This window comes from Saimiri boliviensis, chromosome 21 (genome assembly GCF_048565385.1).
Source record: "Saimiri boliviensis isolate mSaiBol1 chromosome 21, mSaiBol1.pri, whole genome shotgun sequence".
NCBI lineage: Eukaryota > Metazoa > Chordata > Mammalia > Primates > Cebidae > Saimiri > Saimiri boliviensis.
In genome coordinates this window covers 27237934-27257689 of record NC_133469.1, presented here as the reverse complement: position 1 = coordinate 27257689, position 19756 = coordinate 27237934, and the positions used below count along the sequence as shown (strand labels likewise).

Genomic DNA, 19756 nt, shown 5'->3' with positions numbered 1-19756 from the left:
AGCGAAAAATCTACCAGGCGCTGGCCAGGAGGGTCCAGGAAGGGACCAGGTGGGGCCACGACGCAGTGAAAGACTCGTAGTGGGGGGGGGCTACACGTAGTGCGTGTGGGGGGGTGTCAATGGGACTTCCGGAAATCTTAGCCAGCACACGTGACTTTTGTTTGTAGAAGCGGGATGTACCCTAGACAGCCAATCGGGGAGCGCCGAATCTCTGTCTAGCCAATAAGAATCCAGGTTTCTGTGGCGTCACGCCCCTGCGCCCGGGTGCGCGACACTTGGGTACTCCGAGCTTTTTCTCCGCCCGTGTTGGGTTCGTTCCTGTGCCCGCCATGCCGTTCTTAGAGCTGGACACGAATTTAGCCGCCAACCGAGTGCCCGCGGGGCTGGAGAAACGGCTCTGCGCCGCCGCTGCCTCCATCTTGGGCAAACCTGCGGACGTGAGCGTGGGGCGGGCAGCACCGGGTGAGGGGAGGTTGGTGGGCCAGGGGTCCGGGCCTGTCCCTGCTCCGCCTCCCTGACCGCGACCCCGTCCCATCTCCTTAGGGACCACATCCCCCCTCATCTCGCACGCCAAGCTCTGACTTTCCGTCCTCCACGATCCCGCTGCTCCCCCTCTGCATGGCTTTCCCTTGTCGCCCTCCCCCGTCATGACCCGGACATGACCTCCAGGGACCTCCGCCTGTACCGGGATTCCTGACCCCGCAAACACTGCGCGTTTCGGCTTTTGCGCGCTCGGGTCCGTCCCCAGAGGTAGCCCGGGCCCGCCCCAGCTTCGGGCAAAACTTTCCGTGTTTCCCTCAGCGCGTGAACGTGACGGTGCGGCCGGGCCTGGCCATGGCGCTGAACGGGTCCACCGAGCCCTGCGCGCAGCTGTCCGTCTCCTCTATCGGCGTCGTGGGCACCGCCGAGGACAACCGCAGCCACAGCGCCCGCTTCTTTGAGTTTCTCACCAAGGAGCTATCTCTGGACCAGGACCGGTGCGTAGGGGAAGTAGGGGATCCGTTTGGGACTACGGCAGACGACTCAGTGATCCTGCCTCGGGGGGAAAATCCCATTTCTTGCCCTGCCCAGTAGGGACACATCGGGGCGTGGGGCCCTTCACCTGAGGTTTGTGAAAGAAACGAACCTCAGGCTCCTTATCGTAGGACCATCTTCAGAGTGCAGTGCGGGCAGGATTGAATGAATTCCTGGCTCTGCTCCTCTAAGTCTGTGAATGGGGAAGGCTCGCTTTTAACTATTCCCTAGAGGCATTGCAAGGGTCATATGGGATTGTTTGTGCTGTATCTGCCTTAGCTCGTGGCAGAGTAGGTACACCTGGCTGAAGAGTGATTTTCTAGAACTTTTTCCAGAAAAACGAGCCAGGCTGGTCAGAAGGAATTCTGGGTATGTTTTGAGGTTATGTCTTTTGGACCTATGTCCCAACCAGATTCCACGTGAGGTTCACGGGGACTCAGAGTAGTGAAAGAGCATTGGCCTGGATGTCTAGACGTCTGCTTTGGGTCCTGCATAGCTGGGGGATCCCAGACAAACTTGGAAATGAACCATCTGGTTAGCAACCTCCTCTTCTGTGAAAACAGGGAAATGACGTCCCTCCCCCGCAAGAAGCCTCTACAACCCAAACCTGTCATTCTGTGACAGAGTTAAAGTTCCCTCTTGGGTAAAAGATATTCTTGAGCCACGTCCATGCCTCTGAGGAAGTAAGGGCATGAGAAGCTTGAAAGGACACTGGCCAGGTATGGTGGCTCATGCCTGTAATCCCTGCACTTTGGGAAGCCAAGGCGGGAGGTTCAGTTGACCCAGGAGTTGGAGACCAGTCTGGGTAACATAGACACCATCCTCCCAGAAAATGTTTGAAATTAGCCAGACATGGTGGTGTGCACCTGTAGTCCCACTTACTTTGGAGGATGAGGTGGGAGATGGCTTCAGCCCAAGAGGTTGAGGCTTCAGTGAGCTGTGATTGCGACATTGCACCCCAGCCTGGGTGGCAGCGAGACCCTGTCTCCAAAAAAAAAAAAAAAAACACCTTCTGGAGTGGAGCCTTTGTTAGTCCGTGAAGGCCAATGAGGTATGGCCGAACCTGATGTGTCCTCTCTCAAGCTATGGAGAAATAATAGAGTCAGCCCTCTGTATCGCTGGGTTCCGCGGCTGTAGATTCAACCAACCGTGGATTGAAATATCAAAGAAAAAAATGGGTAGTTGCATCTATACTGAGAATATGTACAGACTTTTTCCTTGTCATTATTCCCTAAACAATACAACTACCACATATATTCGATTAGGTATTGTAAGTAACCCAGAGATGATTTAAAGTATGTGAGAGGATGTGTATAGGTTATATGCAAATATTACACCATGTTATGTAAGGGACTTGAACACGTGTAGATTTTGGTATCCTCTGGGATCCTAGAACAAATCTCCCATGGATACTGAGGAAAAACTGTTATTCTAAGAACAAGTATTAAGAAATGCTTACCATGTGCTGGGTGCTCTACAGGTACTTTACACTCATGATCCCGTTCCATCCTTACTGTCCCTGTCCACACTCTCTTTGCTCAGACAAGACATGCTATCCCCATGAGGTAAATAGCTCCATTATGCCACTTTTATAATGGGAAGATGGAGGCTGTTCATACTGCCCCCTGCCCCTAGGCAGGCTATCCCGAGCTCTGATGCTCCTCGCTGGAATCTTGCTGTCACCTCTGAGAAGGTCATGTTCACTTATGGCACAGGCATTAGTGGCTGGGGTTGGCGGGGGGTCACTCTGTGCCCAGTCTTTGAGAAAACGTGGCTGAGACATGTGCCCGTAGGGAGCCTGCAGTTAGGAGGAGGCAGGCTGCCCCTGAGCCCACACCAAGACTGATGGAGATGATGGAGTGTACAGTAATCACACTGAGGCCACTGTTGAGTGTCTATCATAGGTGGGCCATGCTGGTGTGCAGCCCCCATCCCACACCTGAGTGTCCCACTGCCCTGCTGGAGGTTGGGGGAAGATCATTACTGGGATGAGTAGGCCTGCAAAATGCGTGGTGGGCTGAGGCAGGCTGTCCTGGGTACCCACAGTTGGGAGTCCCCAACAGGGGTCTTGTAAGGTGTGGTGTTAGCCAAGGGGCTGATGATATCTTTTTCTCTGTCTCCTGAAGGATAGTTATCCGCTTTTTCCCCCTGGAGCCCTGGCAGATTGGCAAGAAAGGGACGGTCATGACTTTTTTATGATTGGCATGGAGGGATCCAGGGCATCTCTGAGCTGGCTGCCCCTTCCAGGGAGACCTCTTGGCAGAGTGAGGGCCTGGTGATACCAGCTTCGGATAATCCTGCATACAACATTCCTGTGATCACATAATCCTCTTCTTCATCTTATACGAAATAAATGAAGAGAGCTTCCTTGTTCAAACATGACTTCTTACCTCCTATTATCTCTCCTGGGTATCCTGGGCCACCATGAGCAGCAGGGCTGGTGGATAAAGAGACTGTATGGAACCTGGAGAGGGATGTCTTCCATCTTCAGGGCTGCTGTCTGCTATGTTTAGACTGCTCAGATCTGGGTGTGGAAGTCTCAGCCTGGAGGCTCTGCTCTGTATACCCATGTGCAGGCCTGTGGGAAGGTGTGGGCAGCTGGTCCAGCTGGGGCCTCCCTGCAGACCGCTGACCTGAGCTCCTGTCCTCAGCCCCCAAATGGGACCAGAACTCTGTTCTCCTCCTGAAGCCTACTCCCTCCGTGACTGGCTGGATGGCCTGCTAATCTCCTCTCCCCTTTGCCCCACCCCTGTGAAGTGTGGGCAGGAATTGCCTGTGTTCCTTTGGGGTTGGTCACCAGTTTTCCAAAAGCAGGGTCCCCCGTCTGCCCCTCCTCCTCCACAGGGTTGCAAGTTCTGACTCCCACCCTTTGGCAAGGCTCAAGCCCTCCCAGCCAGCATCATCCCTTCCTGGCAGTAGCAATGGCTTTCACAACCTTTCAGCCCAAGGGCCCCCAGGCCGGGAGGAAGGCTGGGGGGACACACGGCAGGCCTGTAAGGCTTCCTGTGTCTTCTCCTGTTGCACCTGTGCCTCACACTCACACACAGACACACAACCACATACCTTCACACACATCCTCCCACGTCCACACACAGTCACACGATAGTCACATTCACACACATATACAACCAGATACAAAAGCATACCACTAACTCACATTCACAGTCACACGGTTCATACACGCACAGTTCACTGACATTCACACACACGCATCACACACAGGCAATTCAGTCACATGGCCAAAAGCCAGTCCTCACCTTGCTATGGCTCCCTTCCCAGTGTCGCCTCAGCTTTTGGCCCTCAGTTTCCCCTTCCCACACCTGCACTGCTGGAGAGCCCTGAACACACCCCCATCTCATGCCTCCAGCACTCGCGCAAGCCCTTCCCTCTGCCAAGAGCACTAAGTGGAATTCAAGGTCACTTCGCGGGACCCTTCCCTGCCCCTCCTCACAGCACAATTAGTTCAGCGGAGGTCACTCTCCCGGGCTTACTGCCACCTACACAGCACCGGGACAGACTGTTGAGCTTTGCTCTTTATTTCGTATACTATACTGGAGTGTCTAGAAAGCAAAACCGTCCGATTAGGAACAATGCAAAAGCAGCCAGTGTGGATCAAGAAGGCACAGGCTGTGGCCGCCGTCCCCAGCACCTGATGGGGGAGCAGGGGTGGTAATGGAAAAGTCCCAGGAAAGCAGGCCACAGTGTCCCCGAGAGACACTGGAAATCACTGAGAGAGAGACGGCTGGAATGGGACCTAAGAAGCCACTACCAGGCACCCTCAGGGCAGGACAGTTGCAATGGTTGCTGCTGGGAGTACTTCTGGCTAGGAGTGGCACATGGTGGGCACAGGGCAGGCATGGGAAATGGGGGGCACTGGGCAGTAGCCCAGAGCGTGTATGAAGCATCCTGTTTATTGGTTGGCAGTGACATCTACTGTCACATCTTGAGAACTGCATCCACAGCCACAGGGCCTCCTGTGAAGACCTCAGGGCAAACTGCGCAGTCCTGCCCTTAGAAGGTGATGCCAGGGGGTGAAGCGACACCTTCCTTGGAGGTTTGCATTCCTCAGAGTCCCTCCAGCATCTTGGTTTTCCTGATTCCAATGTCCTCCCTTGATCCCCCAGCCCTAGGGGTAGTAGCTTCTTGCCGTGTTTACCTCCGAGTTAACCTGGATTTTCTCTGTCTTTGGAGTTCTCTAATGCCTGGTTACCAATTCCGTATATTAAGTTCTCTGTTAAAATAATTGTGGTGGGGTCCATCCCATGGATATACCTGGAGGTCTGTGTGACAAGGTATAATCCTACTGTTTGCTGTTAATACAAAACTGTCCTAAAAGGTAGGAACGTTTGTTAAAAGGTATCTTTTAAGCTTCCTAGACTTCAAAGACTGTTGCTGTGTCCTGTGAAACATTGCCTATATCCTTTAATAGTTTGCAATTCGAATTGGTAACTTATTTAATATGTTGTTGCCCCGGTGTTACAGTTGTGTTGACTTGTTATCTTGAGGTTACTTTGGTTAACCATGATGAGGATTACTAGCACATACTTTCACTCTAATAAAACCAATAACTCTTGGTTCCCTATTCAAAGTGTTTGGAATCTTTATTTTATTTAAAACACTGATGACATTTGCCAATTTTTGATTGCTTTCTTCATGTTGTTGATTTGTAGGAGCTCTTTATATATTGCAGATTTAGTCTCCTATTGGTTACGTATGCTGCATTTGAGGAGTAGCAGCACTGCCAAGGACACTGAGTGTCCTGCCTATGCAGAGCTTCACCGGAAGCTGGAGACAAGGAACTGACGCAAGATGGAAAGATAAAAAGAGGCAAGTAAGAAACAGAATTGATCCCCAGTGCTGAGATCCTGGCCCCTATCCCAGACCCTTCAGGGAATCCTGGCAATTTGAAGCAGCATAGTCGGATAGGCCTCTGATGGGGGTGTTGGGAGGGTTTTTTTGGCCTCCTTTTCCAGGATGCTCCAGTCCCCAGCCCCCATGTGAATGGACCACAGGGGCCCAGGCAGTGTGGTCATCCTTAGGGCCCCAGAGCAGCCGGGGTGGGATCCCACACCCAGGCAGGAGGTGGAAGCTCAGGGTTCTGGCCCCAGATCATCCAGAGACTTGCTCTATGATTCTGGGCAAAGTCCTGGTTTTCTCTAGGCCTCAGTGTTTCTGTCTGCCTCATCGGTGTGGCACAAAGAGGGACACTGCCCACAGGCTGAGCTCACACCTGCATCAGCTCCTCCAGCGCCATGAGATCAGCCAGCATCACCTGCTGGCCAGCAAGGAAGGCCCTGTCCCCAGGAACTTGTCCTCTATCCACTGCAGTGCATAATCCATGGCAGTCCTGTTGCGTTTCACCTTCTCCTTGGGCACCTGGACCCCAGTGAATGGCCCCAGCACCTGAGGGGGGCAGAGAGTGGGTCAGTCTATGGCCCCTGCCTACTCCCAACTACTCTCTGATGGCCAAGCACTCCCCACATGGCTCGCCTCACCCGGGTCCACAGGAGTACACCAAAGGTGCCGCGGATGCAGTTGGCATGCCAGCCCAGATACTCATGAACACGGGCACGAGCCTGAAGGTCAGATAGCAGTGGTCCACTGTCTGGTACTTACAGCTCAGGTACATCAGGATGGCTGAGCTGGGAATGAATGGGCAGTGGCTATAAGGACACTGGCTATAAGGCCTTTACCCCCAGTGGGGCCCAGGGTCTTCTCTGCATTTGAAGGACTGTCCTCCAGCTGCGGCCTCCAGCTCCAGCTCCTCGGCACCCCCCCTCCTCCCCCGAGTCTCCTGTCTTTGTTATCGTGGGCACCGACTCTTGGCTGGACCTTCTGCTTTGCACTTTGAGAACTGCATCTCTGTGATACCCCAGCAGCTGCCCTGTGAGGTAGAGACTCGTTACCTCTTTAGCACAAGAGAAAACTCAAGGTCAGAATGGTCAAGTGATACGTCTGAGGTGGTGCAGCTCAGAAAAGGCTCCCTGGACCCCTGGAACCCTGCATGGGGCCGGCACACAGTGGATGCTCAGTGGAGTGCCTTGCGTGTCCATGCGCATCGGTCAGGGATCAGGAGGGGAAGCACATCTTTTGCCCTCCTCTGACAGGTCTCTCGCCATCACTTCTGCAGCTAGCTGACCTCTTGTCCTCTTCCTGCCTGGTGGCTGGACCTCACCAGGAGCTGTGCCCTCGGGCCATGGCATTGGCCTCCAGTCCCAGCTTGGGCAGATTGGGGTAGTCTGAGAGAAGTCAGTAGAGGCTATTTTCAGCTTGCTTGCATTTATTGAACCTGCTCTGTACAACACTGGAAAAATGTCCCCTTGTCCTCTCTTCCAATCCCCTTCAGTCTGGGAGTGGAGGGGCACTGGGGCTCAGAACAGGATGAAGACAAAGGTTCTTGGACAGGCTGTGTCAGCCCCTGCTCATCCCAGACACAACCCAAGCCGTATGTGCTCCCCAGGTGCCCCTCCTCTCTCCTCCCTGCCCATGGGATATGAGCCAGGGCCACGTGTTGCTTTTCAGAGGCCTGGTACCAGAGACCCTACCTGGTTCCAGGCCTTGCCCAGACCCACAAATGACTGGGCCCTGCCATCCTACAAAGGCCCCAGTGCAGGGACATCGGAAGGTTCTTTTAGAGCTTTGTTTCTCCAAGCCGCAAGGCAGCAGGAGGGAGGGAGCGAATGGGATCCTCTACAAGGGATCTTAGAGTTTCACCCAGTGGAATGTGACAGACTGTGGCCTGCAGAGCTGCAGAGCAGCTGCTGCCAGACAGCAGGAGCTCCGTTCGTGCCCAGGATGGGGAGGGTGCCGCAGCTGCAGGGGGCCGGAACGTTAGTGCCCAGGATGGGGAGGGTGCCGCAGCCGCAGGGGGCCGGAACGAGTACTGCTCGGGAACCTCCTTTCCTCTCCCTGGATCCCGGCCCTGGCATCTCACCAGGGGACGCAGTGATGGGCCACGGCTGGGCCTGGGACCCTGGCTGAATCTTTCAGAGTATCCTATCCCTCTGGCCAGTGCCCCAAGCAAGCCAACCAGAATGCTTCCTTGGAAGTTTTGAAATTGGAACTCCCTATGGGGAAGTAACTAGGAGCTGGGGCCACCTATAGTGGCATTTCCTGAGTTCATGGAGTAGGCCAGTCTGAGAGAAAAGCTGACTCAGAGAAAGGGAGTGATAGCCAGGCTGGTGGCCCATACCTGTAATCCCAGCTACTGAGCTCCGGAGGCTGAGACAGGAGGATCACTTCAGGCCAGGAGTTTGAGATCAGCTTGGGCAACATGGTGAGACCTCGTCTCGCTGTTTCTGTCTCTTTCTCTCTTTTTTCTTTTTCTTTTTTTTTTTTTTTTTTTTTTAAAGACGGGGTTTTACCATGTTGGTCAGGCTGGTCTTGAGCTCCTGACCTCAGGTGATCTGCCCGCCTTGGCCTCCAGAGTGCTTGGATTATAGGCATGAGCCACCGTGCCTGGCCATTTTTTTTTTTTTTTTTTTTTTTTTTTTTTTTTTTTTTGAGACAGTCTGGCTCTGTTGCCCAGGCTAGAGCACAGTGGTGTGATCTTGGCTCACTGTAGCCTTTGTTTCCAGGGCTAAAGTGATCCTCCCACCTCAGTCTCTTGAGTAGCTGGGACTACAGGCATGTACCACTGTGCCCGGCTAATTTTTGTATTTTCTGTAGAGACAGGGTTTCGCCATGTTGCCCAGGCTGCTCTGGAACTCCTGGGCTCATGTGATCAGCCCAGCTTGGCCTCTCAAAGGGCTGGGATGATAGGCATGCGCCACCGTGCCGGGCCCTAAGTTTTGGTGTTTTTTTTGTTTGTTTCTTTTTTGTTTTTAATTAGTGGGGTACGGTGGGTGCACCTGTAGTCTCAGGCATTCCAGAGGCTGAAGCGGAATGACTGCTGGTGCACAGGACTTGGAGGTTGTAGTGAGCCGTGAACATGCCACTGCTCTTCAGGCTGGGTGGCAGAGCAAGATGTCATGTCAAGAAAGAGACAGAGAGAGAAGGAAAAGAAAAAAATGGGGAGACAGAGATCCAGTCTCAAAGAAATAAGGGGGGGAGGGGGAGGGAAGGAAGAGGGAGGGAAAAGGAAAGGGCAAGTGTGGGGAAGACAGAAACAGGTTCCGATTCCAGTTCTCTTGGTGGCCTCTACACCCCTACTCTCCTGACTGGAGAAGTTTTCTGAGAAATCTCCCCACCCACCCACCTCCCACTCCAATTTTTTTTTTTTTTTTTTCTCTAAGCTAATTGGCATTGAGTTTCTACTTGAAAAACACAAGAAAGTTCCAGGAAAAGCCTGAGAAGCCCTGGTGGGCTGAGGATTCAGCTCATATGAGCTAGTATGGGGGAATGCTGGAAGAGTAAAGAGTGAAAGTCCAAGAAGAAATTTGCATCCAGGAAAGGAGATCAAAGAGTTAACCTAGTTGGATCCCAGAAGAGCCTGAGAGTTTCCTGACCTCATTCACTCACTGCAGGTTCCAAAGGCCAGGCTTCCTGTGGGCTGGCTGCCCCCTCCTACCCACAGGGTGAGACCTGGCTCATGGGTGGATGGGCTTCTGTGCTCCCCTGGCCTCCCTCCCCCAGGCTCAGGTGCCTGCTCTTGCATCTCCCCTGGTCTCAGAGTCACCTCCATCCTCAGCAAGGACCTCACTTGGCCACTTAGCTCCTCTCTCCTCCACCTTCAACCTCTTCCCCTCTTCTGGCTTCTTCTCCCACATAAAAACCTGCTTGACTCCTGTCAAAAATCTCTCCCCTTTTAACCACTGTTTCCTTCTGCTCACTGGCTGGTTGAAGGCATCATTTCCAGGCTGTGGCCATCACTTTCCTGCCCCAACTCCAGCCTGGGCAATAGAACAAAACTCACCAAAAAAAAAAAAAAAAATTTTTTTTAAAACTCCTGGACTCAAGCAATCCCGCCACCTGGACCTCCCAAAGTGCTGGGATTATAAGCATGTGCCACTGCACTTAGCCACGTTTGTTAATTTCACTACTGGCAAACATCAGGGAGAGGCTGACCCACAGGACCTGGGAAGGGGATTGTCTTTTGGATAGAGATCAAGACCAGGGTTGGGTCAGAGGAAAGTCAAAGAAATGACACATTTGGGTTAGAAGCAGAGGCTCACCAGGCGCGGTGGCTCAAGCCTGTAATCCCAGCACTCTGGGAGGCTGAGGTGGGTGGATCATGAGGTCAAGAGATTGAAACCATCCTGGTCAACATGGTGAAACCCCGTCTCTACTAAAAATACAAAAAATTAGCTGGGCATGGTGACGCGTGCCTGTAATCCCAGCTACTCAGGAGGCTGAGGCAGGAGAATTGCTTGAGCCCAGGAGGCAGAGGTTGCGGTGAGCCGAGATCGCGCCATTGCACTCCAGCCTGGGTAACAAGAGCGAAACTCTGTCTCAAAAAAAAAAAGAAAAAAAGAAGCAGAGGCTCAGGCTGAGCCTGAGATTTATTATCCAAACTTAAAATGAAATGCAGTGATTAAAGGACACAAGATCTCTGTGTGCATCATTCTCTTTGTGGCTTTCAGGCAGCTGTGGGAGACAGGGTAGGGATGGTGGTCTGGGGAGCTGAGGTGCTCTGGGACTTCGGCAAGTCTTAAGCAAGCCATTCCTGCTCTCTGGGCCTGGGTCCCATGGGCCATTAGAAATGAAAGTGATGGCCGGGTGTGGAGGCTCATGCCTGTAATTCCAGCACTTTGGGAGGCCGAGGCGGATGGATCACGAGATCCGGAGTTCAAGACTAGCCTCACCAACATGGTAAAACCCTGTCTCTACTAAAACTACAAAAATTGGCCAGACACAGTGGTGGGCACCTGTAATTCTAGCTGTTGGGGAGGCTGAAGCAGGAGAATCACTTGAACCCAAGAAGTGGAGGTTGCAGAGAGCCGACATGGCACCATTGCACTCCAGCATGGGCAACAGAGCAAGACTCTGTCTCAAAAAGAAAGAAAGAAAATGAAAGCGCTTTGTGAACTGCTGAGGGCAGTGCAGGGGTGAGGTTTCCCAGCTCACTGGATCATGGCCAGTACCCTGGGCAACAGCTTCTGCTTTGTGGTGGGGTCTGCAGGTGGCAAGTCCTTGGCCTTCAGAATGATGTCATGGGCCTCCTGGAAGAGGTCCTCCCCCACTGCTGCCTCCACGCGATTCCGCCACGCGGCCAGCTTGGGTCGGCCTTCGAAGACTTGGCAGCCAGCACCCACGGGCTGTGGGGAAAAGGGGACAGAATGGGGATGGATGGTTGTAAGGGCAAAGATGGGCAGCATCTGATTTGGGGACCACAGAAGCTCCAGAAGGGGTTTGCACACACACATAAGCACAGTCCCGTAGCCAGGTGGGGCAGGCATAAGCAGGACTTCAGCAACTAGCGAGGACCCCCCCTGCCTAGTGGGCCCACCAGCCCCCAGCACTCACGTGCATCAGCTCCGTGATGGCTACCAGGTCAGCTAAGGAGATGTGAGGCCCGGCGAGGAAGGCCTTGTTCTGGAGGAACTTGTTCTCGAGCAACTGCAGGTTCACATCCAACTCTGCCAGGGTGGCTGCCAGTGTCTGGGGAGATACCGGCTCACCCAGGAAAACAGGGAACATCACCTGGGGATTGGGCAGGTGAAGTGGGGAGTTAGTGGGGTGGGGAGTTAGTTTTGGTTTGCATTTCCCTAAGGATTAGTGATGCTGAGCATCTTTTCTTGTACTTGTGACCCAAAATGATAATATTCTGAAGACATTGTGTTAAGTAAAATACATCGATTTATTTTTACTTGTTTTGTTTTGTTTTTGAGACAGTGTTTCACTCTGTCACACAGGCTGGAGTTCAGTGGCGCTACTGCAGCTCACTGCAATCTCTGCCCCCCTGGGTTCAAGAGATTCTTCTGCCTTAGCCTCCCGAGTAGCTGGGATTACAGGCACACACCATCACACCCGGCAGATTTTTGTGTCTTTATTAGAGATGGGGTTTCACCATGTTGGCCAGCCTGGTCTCAAACTCCTGACCTCGTGATCCACCCGCCTGGGCCTCCGTAAGTGTTGGGATTACAGGCGTGAGTCACCGTGCCCAGCCCTCCCTCTACTTTTTAAATGTGCCTACTAGAAAATCTAAAATTACGTATGTGGCTCACTTTATACTTCTATCGGACAGCACTTGACTAAATGAACTAAATTCCAGAGAGGCACAAGCCCTTCCCAGATAAGCTACTTTTATTCCAATTTCATTTCCTGGAGCCCAAGCAGGCAGTGAGAAAGACTGCCACAGGCACAGGCTTTTCTGACAGAGCAGCAGTTTGGGAACTGGGGGCAGGGCTGAGCAGCAGAGAGATCTTATAGGCACTGTAGTAGTTGGTGATTAGATTCCAAAGCCCTGCTGGAGTGAGGCTAGTGACTTGATCTCACATTCAAGATATTTGAAACCAAAGATAAACCGAAACCAACTAAACCTGCAACCAGCCCCCCTCCTGATTAGCTAGAAGAGAACAGCCTCACATCCTGGCTGCCTGACAAAGGGAAGTACAAGCCCTTGTTTGCGGATATTTATTATGCAATTTAATCTCTACTTTTCTTTCAGCATCATGTCTGGCACACAAGAATAATTCATGAGGCCTGGCACGGTGGCTCATGCCTGTAATGCCAACACTTTGGAAGGTCGAGGCTGGCAGATCACCTGAGGTCAGGAGTTCAAGACCAGCCTGGCCAACATCGTGCAACCCCAACTCTACAAAAGATACAAAAATAAGCCAGGCGTGATGGCGGAAGCCTGTAATTCTAGCTACTTGGGGGGCTGAGGTGGGAGAATCTCTTGACCCCAGGAGGTGGAGGTTGCAGTGAGCCAAGATCAAGCCATTGCATTCCAGCCTGGGCGACAGAGAGTCCATCTCAAAAAATTCAAAAATAATAATACATCATGAAATATGCAAAGAAGCGGCAAGTGTGACTCATTATCAAGAGGAGGGAAAAAACAGTAGAAATAGACCCATAGGCTGGGCACAGTGGCTGATGCCGGTAATCCCAACACTTTGGGAGGCCAAGGAGGACGAATCACTTGAGGCCAGGAGTTTGAAACCAGCCTGGTGAAATCCGGTCTCTACTACAAATACAAAAAGTAGCCAGGTGTGCTGGTGGGTGCCTGTAATACCAGCTACTTAGGAGGCTGAGGCAGGAGAATCGCTTGAGCCCGATAGGTGGAGGTTGAAGTGAGCTAGATCGCGCCATTGCACTCAGCCTGGGTGACAGAGCGAGACCCGTCTCAAAAAACAAACAAAAACAGACCCACATTTAGAACAGTTAGGTGTTGAAATTAGTTGACAAGATTTTTAGTTAACCGTGATAAATATATTAAAGAATTTAGAAAAAAAGATAAAATGGATGAACAGATGGTGAATTTCAGCAGAGAAGTAAAAATTCTAAGAAACAACCAAATGCGGCTGGGTTGGTGGCTCACGCCTGTAATCCCAGCACTTTGGGAGGCTGAGGTGGGCAGCACGAGGTTAAGAAATGGAGACCATCCTGGCCCAGCATGGTGAAACCCCGTCTCTATTGAAAATACAAAAATTAGCTGGGTGTGGTAGTGCACACCTGTAGTCCCAGCTACTCCGGAGGCTGAGGCAGGAGCATTGCTTGAACCTGGGAGGTGGAGGTTGCGGTGAGCCGAGATCGCCCCATTGCACTCCAGCCTGGTGAGAGAGCAAGACTTCGTCTCAAAAATAAACAAACAAAAAACCAAATGGAATTTCTAGAGGTGAAAAATACATTCTCAAAGAATGTATGGGATGAGCTTAACAGCAATTTGGCACAATAGGAAAATCTGTGAAGGCAAAGACAGGTCGGTAGAAAAAAATTCAAAACTGAAAAGAAGAAAACGGTGCCTGAGCACTTTTGGGGAATGTCCTGACTGCCGCCCCCACACTCCCAGCCTCACCTTATGCCACAAAGCCCGGAGGCAGCTTCTCCGCAGAGTCGTATGCTGCCATGCCAGGTACTCGTCCACGCGTGCTCGGGCCTGCAGGTCCTGAGGATACCAGTAGTCAGGGACCTTATATTTGTGTGTCAGGTAGAGCAGGATGGCCACACTGTGGGTGAGGGGAGACATGGGTAAGGAAGGGCACTGTGCCGGGTATTTTCTACATAGTCCTTTTTTTTTAAGACAGTCTTCCTCTGTCACCCAGGCTGGAGTGCAGTGGTACAGTCTCAGCTCACTGCAGCTTCAGTGTCTGTGGGAGTGCACCACCACACCTGGTGGTTTTTTTTTTTCTTTTTGTAGAGATGGAATCTCACTGTGTTGCCCAGGCTGGTCTGAAACTCCTCCTGGCCTCAAGCTTCAAGCAATACTCCAGCCTTGGCCTCCCAGAGTGCTGGCATGACAGGCATGAACCACTGTGCCCAGCCCACTTCTTTAAACTTTCTGACAATTTGCCAAAGTATTAGCCTCATTTTCCAGAGAAGGAACCGGGCTTAGAAAGGCAAAGACTTGCCCTGGGGCACACAGCCTTTAATGGCAGAGCTGAGAATCTTTCTGAGGCTAACATCCAAGCTTTTCCTACCACCAGGCAAAATCCTACAACAGAGTGTCCCGCCAAATGTTTAGGACAGTTTCTGACCAGAGGACCAGAGAAAGCTTCCTGGAGGAGGTGGCATCAAAGTTGAGCTTTGAAGAAGCTCAGTTCTTGCCATTCTGCATCTGCCTCATCCTCTGGTATTCTGTCCAGTCTCTGACGGCCTGGCTGTTCAGAAAGGCTTCCCTGTCCCTTTGTTCTTTCTGTCATTCTGTCTGCCAAGAATCAGCTCCTACCTAAGCCGACTGAGGTAGTGTGGCTCCCTAAAGCACCAACCAGGAAACACTCCTGCAGCTGCAGGACCCTAGAAGAGCAGAAGACACAAGGCCCCCGGCACTGCCCTCCCTCCCTGGGTTTTGAGGGCCGCCATGGTGATGAGGTGAGCATGGAGCTGGAAGAACACTGAGGATGTGTCCTTTTGGAGACACGGAAAAGCCTTCGGGAACTTGGGGTTTCCCAAGGGTTGGGCACGCCAGCCAAAAGGGCAGAAAACCTGTGTTTCTGCCACTGGTTCACGTTCTCTATTAAGCTGGGCTACACCCACGGCCCAGCTTAAGAACTCCATAGTCTGGAGCTTCCGCTTCTATAGGAGTGCACCACCACGCCTGGCTGTTTTGTTTTTCTTTTTGTAGAGATGGGATCTCACTGTGTTGGGCAGGCTGGTCTGAAACTCCTGGCCTCAAGGCTCAAGCAGTCCTCTGGCCTTGGCCTTTTGCTCCCAGCTGATTGCTGAAGCCACCTCTGAGGAGGGCTGCAGGTCCCTGTGAGCCACAGACCTCCTGAAGGTGAGAGGAGTGACAGGGACATGCAGAGATTGCACATTGCCTCTGACTAGTACCCGGGGGAGGGCACAACACTGAGTGACACAAGGACTCAGGACACCTGGGGCACCAGGAAGGAAAGATGGCTCTGGGAGAATGTCAGAGGAATTCAGCCAAGGCGCGTCCATCCTGAGATGTCAGAGATGAGCTCTAAAGCACAAACTCCAGGTTCTTGTTATGGGCTGAGTGACTGGTGACAAAAGTGGCAGAACCAGAGAAAGGTTGAGATTTCCTGAAGAGGATTCAACTTCTTGGGACCTGGTGTGATGTAAGTCATCCAATATCCGGTGCCTCTCCCATGGGGGAGACCCATCCCGGGAAGCTGCAGCCCAGAGACGGAGCCACTGGGCAGCCCAGATGCCCCTGAGCCATCGCCACACAAGCTTAGCCAGACGCCTGCCCCTGTGGTGGGCAAAGCTTCCATCCTCCCCTGCCCTGCCCTGCCTCAGGGATACACTCACCAGCAAGGACTGGTGTGGAAGTAAAATAGATGTTTGCTTTTCCAAACATCAGGGTGAACTGGAATAGCAGGCAGGCAGGGGCCTGAGGTCCAGTCCCAACTCTCTGTGGGATGTGGGGTAAAGAGACTCTGTGCCTCTGAAGACTTCAGTTTCCTTGTCTATGAAATAGAGGGTTAGGACAGGATGGGTCCAGCAGGCCTGGCAGCAGCGCCAGGCTCCCAGTTACCTCTCGCTCAAGGTGAAGTCCCCGTCCTTCAAGGCTGGCACCTTCTTCAGGGGATTCACCCGGGCAAAGGCATCGCTGAGGTTCTGACCTGGAAGAGTCCAGCATGGTAGGTGGTGGGAGGAGAATGCTGAGCCCTCCGTGGCCTGTGCCCCTCCCTGCAATGCTAAGAACCCAGTTTCACAGCTCTTCGTCCCATCAGTCTGCACTCTTGGATGGCAGACTGGAAGGGCCCCTGTGGGAGGAGAAGACCGCTCCACCAGCTGGTACAAAGTAGACAACACCCCTTGCCAAGTCCGGCAGGCACAGCCTCCTCCCACAGCCTGTCCCTCTGCGACAGAGCTCACCATGCAGAGTGTGGTGCCTGGACCTTTGCACGCACCCTGCCCACCTCCTCTTTCCACTGCTGCCAGCTTCATGAACTCACATTCAGAGTGCCCCAAGCTGCAGGGTAGGTCACCTGAGGGGACTCTGACTTACTACCATGTCCCTTGCACCCAGAGAAGTGGCCTTTTCTGGTATCTACTTACTTGGAAGCAACTTCTACTGGCCCCGCTAGTCCCTTGCTTCGCCCTGCCCTGGGCACTGTGGAGCTGTGACTTTAAGCTCTGCCAAAGCTGGGACAGATTTCTCAACCCATCTGCAGCCCCTGAAAAGTACAGGCCAGTGTCCCCTGGGCACCTGGCCTCTGCCTGAGCTTGTCTGAGTGGTTTGCTGCTGCACATGCAGCCAGAGAGAAGCTTTTTTTTTTTTTTTTTTTTAAGACAGAGTCTCAATCTGTTGCTCAGGCTGGAATGCAGTGGCACAATCTCGGCTCACTACAACCTTCGCTTCCAGGGTTCAAGTAATTCTCCGGCCTCAGCCTCCTGAGTAGCTGGGATTAGAGGCACGCGCCACCACACCCTGCTGATTCTTGTATTCTTACTAGAGATGGGGTTTCGCCATGTTGGCAAGGCTGGTCTGAAACTCCTAACCTCAAGTGATCCACCCGCCTCGGCCTCCCAAAGTGCTGGGATTACAGGCATGAGCCACCGTGCCTGGCCCGAGAGAAGCTTCTAAGAGCATTAAGTCTCATCACTGCCCTGCTCCATAGCCTTCAGTGGCTCCCCATTGCCAATGATCAGATAAAAGCTCCTCAAAATTATACACAATCACCTTAACTCTTCAGCTTTAACCACACCTGCTACCACCGCTCCCTCTGCCCCAACCTTTTTTTTCCCTTACGGATGGGCTTTCACTATGTCGCCCAGGCCGGTCTTGAACTACTGGCCTCAAGTGATCCTCCTACCTCGGCATCCCAAAGTGCTGGGATTATCGGTGTGAGCCACCACGCCAGGCCTGCTAGCCTCTCTTTGCCCTCCCTTCGGGCTGTTTCTTCACCAGGAACACCCTCCCCTCTCTCGGTAAAACACGCGTCCCTCTGCACCACTGCATTTGACAACCAGCTTGAACACCCTCTTATCCCGCATTCCCTTTCTGCTGCCCACACTCCGCAGAGGAAGTCCTTGTGCAGGACAGGTGGGCAGTTTCCAGAAGAGGCTAGGTGGAGAAGTTTCAGGCGGAGGGCCAGCCGCGGAGTGGGAGCCCTGGGCAGAAGGGTCAGCCAAGTAGAGTCGCCCTGCTTGCCCACCCGGCCATACCTGGGTTCTGCTTCCAGCCCCTCCTACTACCCCACCCCACACTGGGCCTGGGCCTGCCAGCTCAGCCCTCAAGGAGCTTGGAGGCCTGCCAGAGAAACAAAAGAGGATGTAGGGCTCGCCAAGCCCCAGGGTCCCCCTTCTTCCCCCAGCCTATCTCCTGGGGCAACCTACCTCCCCAACAGGAACGAGGCAGAGGACAAAGTTTCGGGAGGCAGAGGACGCAGTGAGCCGCGATTCTACCACTGCGCTCCAGCCTGGGTGACAGAGCGAGACTCCATCTCAAACACAGCAAACAAGCAGAAAAACAAAACTCTTCGGGCTGGGCGTGGTGGCTCATGCCTGTAATTTCAGCACTTTGTGAGGCTGAGGCGGGCAGTTATTTGAGGTCAGGAGTTTGAGACCAGCCTGACCAACATGATGAAACCCCATCTCTATTAAAAATACAAAAAAATTAACCGGACATGGTGGCGCGCACCTGTAATCTCAGCTACTCAGGAGACTGAGGCAGGAGAATCACTTGAATTCGGGAGGCGGAGTTTGCAGTGAGCCGAGATCCACACCACTGCACTGTGATGATAGAGCAAGAGGGAGACTCCGTCCCAAAAAAAAAAAAAAAAAAAAAAAAAAGCCGGGCGCGGTGGCTCAAGCCTGTAATCCCAAGCACTTTGGGAGGCCGAGGCGGGTGGATCACGAGGTCGAGAGATCGAGACCATCCTGGTCAACATGGTGAAACCCCGTCTCTACTAAAAAAATACAAAAAACTAGCTGGGCATGGTGGCGCGTGCCTGTAATCCCAGCTACTTAGGAGGCTGAGGCAGGAGAATTGCCTGAGCCCGGGAGGCGGAGGTTGCGGTGAGCCGAGATCGCGCCATTGCACTCCAGCCTGGGTAACAAGAGTGAAACTCCGTCTCAAAAAAAATAAAAGATAAAAAATAAACAAATAAAATAAAATAAAATAAAATAAAATAAAAGCAGAGGACAAGATTAGAGGCAAAACAGAAGGAGCAGAGGAAGGAAGGGACAAAGAGGGACCCCAGTACAGCCTGGGCGGGTGCAGAGGGCAGGGCTGGAAAGTCAGGTCCTGGGGCAATGCCTCATCTGTTTACTGTTGCAGAATCTCAGCAGCTGGGCCACAAAGAAGGCACTTGGCTCTGTCCCAGTCTGTGCACTTGGCACCCTTAACCTCTCTCCTCCCGCCTTTCCCTAGGCCCAGGTCACACCCGTTTTTATTTTGTTTAAAAATGTTTTTTAAGATGGGGTCTTGCTACATTGCCCTGACTGGAGTGCAATGGCTACTGAAGGGCACCATCATAGCTCACTACAGCCTGGAACTCCTGGGCTCAAATGATCCACCCACCCAGCCTCCCAAGTAGCAGGGACGACAGGCGCGTGCCCCTGCACCCAGCTGCGCCCGTTTCTGTCCTCTGCTCTCGCTTCTTTTTATGGTCCCTACCACTTTATTCGGCCTCAACGGAACCCCGTGGTCCATTCCGTGAGGCCAAGCTTGGATCTCCCTGGCGGCTCATCTTCCTCCGTTCGGTCTCCAAACCAGACCAGCAATGGCCCCAGGAAGAGGGTGGCACCAGGAGAAGTTCCCTAAGCTACTGTATGCCTACCTGTCTCTTCCTGACTTTTCAGTTCCCCAAACCCGAGGCCGGGCCTACCTTTGATCAGATCCACGGTGCGCAGCTCGAAGGGGATGCCATTCTTCTTGGCGAAGATATAAACGGCGCGGCAGGGCTGGGACAGCAGGTCTAGGTACAGCTCCAGGCCCATAGCGGAAACCGACCGACCAGATTGGAAACCTATCGGGGAGTCTGCAAACTCCAGTGCCAAGACTTAGGTCTCTGACCTTGGACCACGCCCCTGCGGTCACGCCATTGGGCAGCTCTGACGCCTGAGCCCCTTTAGTCCAATTGCAGACGGGCGGCGTGTCCGAGGGCTGGGCCCGCCTGGCTTCTGCCACATCAGGGGAACGCGCAGAGAGGCCCCAGTCCCAGCCCTTTTGTGCCTGGCTGGTTTATTTTACTTAGCATTATGTCTTCGAGGTGCATCTGTGTGTCAG

General features: G+C 53.0%; 3 protein-coding genes across 6 annotated transcripts; 1 reads left to right on the top strand and 2 right to left on the bottom strand.

The window, feature by feature from the left end:
- The first annotated feature begins 253 nt into the window (after window positions 1-253).
- On the top strand, window positions 254-7327 carry DDT (D-dopachrome tautomerase). Of its 2 annotated transcripts, none has more exons than XM_010349225.2 (3): window positions 254-437; window positions 802-977; window positions 5705-7327. In XM_010349225.2, exons 1-3 carry the CDS (start codon window positions 330-332, stop codon window positions 5745-5747), a joined length of 327 nt encoding a protein of 108 aa, XP_010347527.2. In that variant the 5' UTR covers window positions 254-329; the 3' UTR covers window positions 5748-7327. The 2 variants fall into 2 exon arrangements, with proteins under 2 accessions (XP_010347527.2, XP_003938574.1); XM_003938525.3 differs by lacking the exon at window positions 5705-7327 and adding an exon at window positions 3141-3391 and having other exon boundaries at window positions 260-437.
- On the bottom strand, window positions 5901-7943 carry LOC101030375 (glutathione S-transferase theta-2-like). Its single transcript, XM_074390928.1, is given in 7 exon segments — window positions 5901-6104; window positions 6245-6318; window positions 6321-6417; window positions 6510-6601; window positions 6604-6701; window positions 7190-7253; window positions 7748-7943. Coding segments are annotated over 7 exon segments (825 nt in total).
- On the bottom strand, window positions 7277-19541 carry LOC101039426 (glutathione S-transferase theta-1). Of its 3 annotated transcripts, XM_003938526.4 has the most exons (5): window positions 19356-19533; window positions 16055-16142; window positions 13913-14063; window positions 11419-11595; window positions 7277-11210 (listed from the first exon to the last, which is right to left on the bottom strand). In XM_003938526.4, the coding sequence occupies exons 1-5, from the start codon at window positions 19465-19467 to the stop codon at window positions 11016-11018; spliced, it is 723 nt and encodes a 240-aa protein (XP_003938575.1). In that variant the 5' UTR covers window positions 19468-19533; the 3' UTR covers window positions 7277-11015. The 3 variants fall into 3 exon arrangements, with proteins under 3 accessions (XP_003938575.1, XP_010347525.1, XP_010347526.1); XM_010349223.2 differs by lacking the exons at window positions 11419-11595; window positions 13913-14063 and having other exon boundaries at window positions 19356-19540; XM_010349224.2 differs by lacking the exons at window positions 11419-11595; window positions 13913-14063; window positions 16055-16142 and having other exon boundaries at window positions 11014-11210; window positions 19356-19541.
- Between the last annotated feature and the right edge of the window lie 215 nt (window positions 19542-19756).

What these genes read in the sequence shown, in the direction of transcription:
- LOC101039426 (XM_003938526.4), bottom strand. Translation starts at nt 19,467, where the DNA reads ATGGGCCTGGAGCTGTACCTAGACCTGCTGTCCCAGCCCTGCCGCGCC. An exon ending in CACCGTGGATCTGATCAAAG is followed by an intron (nt 16,143 to 19,355) that starts GTAGGCCCGGCC and finishes GGACTCTTCCAG; the next exon opens with GTCAGAACCTCAGCGATGCC. An exon ending in TCCGGGCTTTGTGGCATAAG is followed by an intron (nt 11,596 to 13,912) that starts GTGAGGCTGGGA and finishes CCCAATCCCCAG; the next exon opens with GTGATGTTCCCTGTTTTCCT.
- DDT (XM_003938525.3), top strand. Translation starts at nt 330, where the DNA reads ATGCCGTTCTTAGAGCTGGACACGAATTTAGCCGCCAACCGAGTGCCC. An exon ending in TCTTGGGCAAACCTGCGGAC is followed by an intron (nt 438 to 801) that starts GTGAGCGTGGGG and finishes TGTTTCCCTCAG; the next exon opens with CGCGTGAACGTGACGGTGCG. An exon ending in CTATCTCTGGACCAGGACCG is followed by an intron (nt 978 to 3,140) that starts GTGCGTAGGGGA and finishes TGTCTCCTGAAG; the next exon opens with GATAGTTATCCGCTTTTTCC.